The 3,944-nt window shown below is 59.3% G+C and overlaps 1 protein-coding gene across 1 annotated transcript; it reads right to left on the bottom strand.

The window, feature by feature from the left end:
- Positions 1-2,195: 2,195 nt before the first annotated feature.
- Positions 2,196-3,597, bottom strand: CLDN3 (claudin 3). Its single transcript, XM_033193201.1, has one exon. It carries the CDS (start codon positions 3,239-3,241, stop codon positions 2,579-2,581), a length of 663 nt encoding a protein of 220 aa, XP_033049092.1. The 5' UTR covers positions 3,242-3,597; the 3' UTR covers positions 2,196-2,578.
- Positions 3,598-3,944: the final 347 nt, after the last annotated feature.

Below are 3,944 nucleotides of genomic sequence, written 5' to 3' on the forward strand. Positions count from 1 at the left end.
GCCTCCCACTCCCTTTTCCATCTAGTGTTTCCGTTTCCATGCCTCTCGCTAAGGCCACCAGTGACCACCTGGCTACTGTGAATTCCGCGGCTATTCCTCAGGTCTCATCTTGCCTGAGCACTCCTGCAGCCTCAGACACTGTTGCCCACGCCCACCTCCTTGAAACTCTTTTTGTTCTGTGAGTTTCTAGACTGACTTCTTCCCTACCCTGGTTTCGGTTGCCATCCCTATGCTAACGACTTCCAGGTTTACGAGATCTCTAGACGTCATCCTACTTCCTGGACGTCTCTGCCAGGACGTTCTCCAGGCTTGCCAAGCTCTACATTTATTTTATTTTTATTTATTTATTTATTTTTTGAGACAAGATCTCACTCTGTCGCCCAGGCTGGATTGCAGTGGTGCAGTCTCGACTCGCTGCAGCCTGAATCTCCTGGGCTCAAGTAAACCTCCCACCTCAACCTCCCATGTAGCTGAGATTACAGGCATGCACCACCACACCTAGCTAATTTTTAAATTTTTTGTAGAAATGGGGTCTCACTATGCTACCCAGGCTGGTCTCAGACTCCTAGGCTCAAGTTACCCTCCAGCCTTGGCCTCCCAAAGTGCTGGGATTACAGGCCTGAGCCACCACGTCCCGGCCTCACCAAACTCTATACACTCAAAATGGAACCCATCATCTTCCCTGAGAAACTTGGTCTCCTATTTCGCTAAATGTAACACTATCCAATCAGTGACCTAAGGTGGAAACTCCCAGATTCCAGTTTTCTTTGCTAGATTCTCGCCTCTCTCACCCTGCACAACCAAATGGCTACTGGGTCCTGCCCACTTTAACAACCCCCTTCAGGTTCTGTCCCCACTCCCTGCCCCTGCCTAATTTCTGACCACCATCATTTCACTACAAGATGGCGGCATATCCTGTTAGGTGGTTCCCCTCCTTTATCTTTCTCCTTGAGTCCCAGTTCCGCAGGGGCTGCTGGAGAGGTTAAAAGTATCTGACCAGGTACTTCCCCTTTCATGACTCCTTACACCCAGAGTAAGTTTCAAAGTTCGTAATCCCACATACGGGACTCTCCACGACTTGGCCTCTGCTGGACTCCTGGGCTTCATTGACACTTCCTGTCTCCGGTTGTGTTCCATCTAGTCATTTGAATCTCGCCCCCACCAAGTCGCCCTGCCTGGGCTCAGGCCCCTTTTCCTGCCTGAATCTCCTATGTTTTCTCCAAGGCACCAGTGCCTCTCCACACTGTTTACCTCAACCACACCTCTGGGGTGTGTGTGTGTGTGTTTTGTCGTTGTGTTTTTGAGACAGGGTCTCACTCTGTTGGCCCCAGCTGGAGTGCAGTGGCACAATCAGCTCAGGTAGCCTCGACCTCCTGGGCTTAAGCCGTCCTCCTGCTTCAGCCTCCTGAATAGCTGGGACTACAGGTGTATGCCATCATACCCAGCTATATATGTGTGTGTGTGTGTGTGTGTGTGTGTGTATATATATATACATATATTTTTTTTTTTTTGGTAGAGATGGGGTCTTGCTATGTAGCCCAGGTTGGTCTCGAACTCCTGGGCTCAAGGGAGCCTCCCACCTCTTCCTCTGGGAGTGAGCCAGGGAGTCCCGGCCTCAAGCCCCTCTGAGATGCCCCTTTTAAGTCCTCCCTCTTTCCCTCCCTTGAGGTTCTCAGGAAGGAGATAGGGCCCCTTTCTCATCTCTCCCCTAGGTGAGAAGATTTGGCCCGGTTTTACTTTTGGTAGCGTGTTTTATCCAAACAATAGGTCTTTTTGTTTTCTTTTTTCCAGTAGGAAATGGCAGTACGGAACGCGCTCTTTCACAAGGCGCACGGGAGATTGCGAATGTGTCGGGTATTGTCGGCTCCCAGCACAGACCCAGGGGCACATCTCTGCCACCTTCCCCCTCCCATCCCGAGCCACGAATGTGTGGGGTATTGTCGGCTTCCAGCACAGACCCAGGGGCGGGAAGTGCTCATGCCTGCTTCCTAGATTGGACCTTGGCTTTGGCCGCACAGGCTGTCTTCCGAATCCCCAGGGAGTGGGCGAGTGACCACTCCGTGATCACCGAGCTCAGCTTACAACCCCACCTTTCCTCTAAGCTCCATCCCGGAGAGCGAGATCCAGCCAAGGCCGCCCCGAGGGGGCGCTCTGCAGGGAGGTGGAGGCGCTCGGAACAAGGAGGCTCCAGCGAGTGCAAAACGAAAGGCTTTTATTGAAAAATATCAAGTGCCCCCTTTCATGGCTGCCGGTCCCTGCCCAGCGCGAGCATGGGGGCAGCGGCCCGATGGGGCTCGACGGGGCGGTCAAGTATTGGCGGGCACCCAGGCCCCGTGCTCCAGAATGGTGAGGTTTCACAGTCCATGCAGGTTGGTCCCTGGGCCCTGAAGTCGACTCCCTGGCCTGAAAAGCGGTGGCTGCTGGGGAGGGGTCCTCGAGCCGCCCCCTCCCAGTCCAGCGCGGGAGCTTCCTGGCATCTGGGAGTCGGCTGGCCTCCAAGGCAAGGCTGCATGCTGGATGGCCTGGTGCGCGCTCCAGCTCGTATGGTGAAGGTGGGGAGTCTCCCTGCGTCTGTCCCTTAGACATAGTCCTTGCGGTCGTAGGCTGTGCCCATGCTGGCTCCCGGGCCGGTGGAGCGCGGCGCGGAGTAGACGACCTTTGTTGGCATGTACTTCTTCTCGCGCGGAGGGCACGAGCAACAGAGCAGCGCGCCCCCCAGCAGCTGCAGCGCCGCGGCCGCCCAGCCCATGTAGAGGCTCGTGCCCATCTCGCGCTTCTGCGCCTCAGGCACCACGGGGTTGTAGAATTCCCGGATAATGGTGTTGGCGGACCAGGACACCGGCACGAGGGTGAGCAAGGCGGCCAGAAGGAACAGCACGCCCGCTACGATGGTGATCTTGGCCTTGGCCGTGTCGTCCTGCACGCAGTTGGTGCACTGGGCGCCCACCAGCGCCACTAGCAGCCCGAAGGCGGCCAGCAGGATGGCCACCACGATGAGGGCGCGGGCCGCCTGCAGGTCCTGCGGCAGCGCCAGCAGCGAGTCGTACACCTTGCACTGCATCTGGCCGGTGCTCTGCACCACGCAGTTCATCCACAGGCCCTCCCAGATGGTCTGCGACGTGATGATGTTGCTGCCGATGAAGGCCGTCACGCGCCACATGGGCAGCGCGCAGCACACGATGGTGCCCAGCCAGCCCAGCACGGCCAGCGCGGTGCCCGTGATCTCCAGGCCCATGGACATGGCTGCCGCGGCAAAGCCCGCTCCACCGGGTGGCTCCGGGTGCGGGGAGACGAGGGGCCGGGGCCGCTGGGCCTGGTGGGAGCTGCGGCGCCCTGACTGACAGACGGACGGACGGACTCACCGACGGCGCGCGCTAACGGCTCGGCTCCACACACTCGCGCCGCGGCTGCGCCTGCACCTGCCTATGGCTTTGTGGGCGGGCGGCGGCGACTGGGCTGGCCCTGGGCTGGGGCCGGTGCGTCTTAACTAAGTGCCCAGCGCTCCGTTGGGGGCGGGAGGGGCGGAGCAGCGCTCTCCAGGGCCTGGGGACAGTGACGTGGCCCCCGCCTCCCACCTTCACCGAGCGTCCTGGGAGGAAGGACTTGGCCCCGCGCAGGCCACAACACCAAGGTAGGGGAGTTGCCAAGGAAGGGCGGGACCTGCCCCAGCCCCCGCCCCTCGGTCCTTGTCCCTCTCTGCTCGGGAATGAATTCTCCAGGGCAAAAACGAGGATGAGATGCGTCAGGGTCTTGGGGTGCAAATCCCAAAGAATTTGGCAGGGCTTCTCCCTCCTCACCACTTTGGGCGCTTTTGGCACTGGCCGCGTGGGGATGGGGGCGCTGCCAATTACCCCGGAACAGCGGGGCGGGGAGGGCCAGGGTGGGCGTGGCCGCGGCTGTTTGCAGGAGCCGCGCACCTGCTGCTGGGCCCCTCCGGCACAAAC

The sequence above is a fragment of the Trachypithecus francoisi genome, unplaced genomic scaffold (genome assembly GCF_009764315.1).
Source record: "Trachypithecus francoisi isolate TF-2019V2 unplaced genomic scaffold, Tfra_2.0 Lachesis_group4, whole genome shotgun sequence".
Lineage (NCBI taxonomy): Eukaryota > Metazoa > Chordata > Mammalia > Primates > Cercopithecidae > Trachypithecus > Trachypithecus francoisi.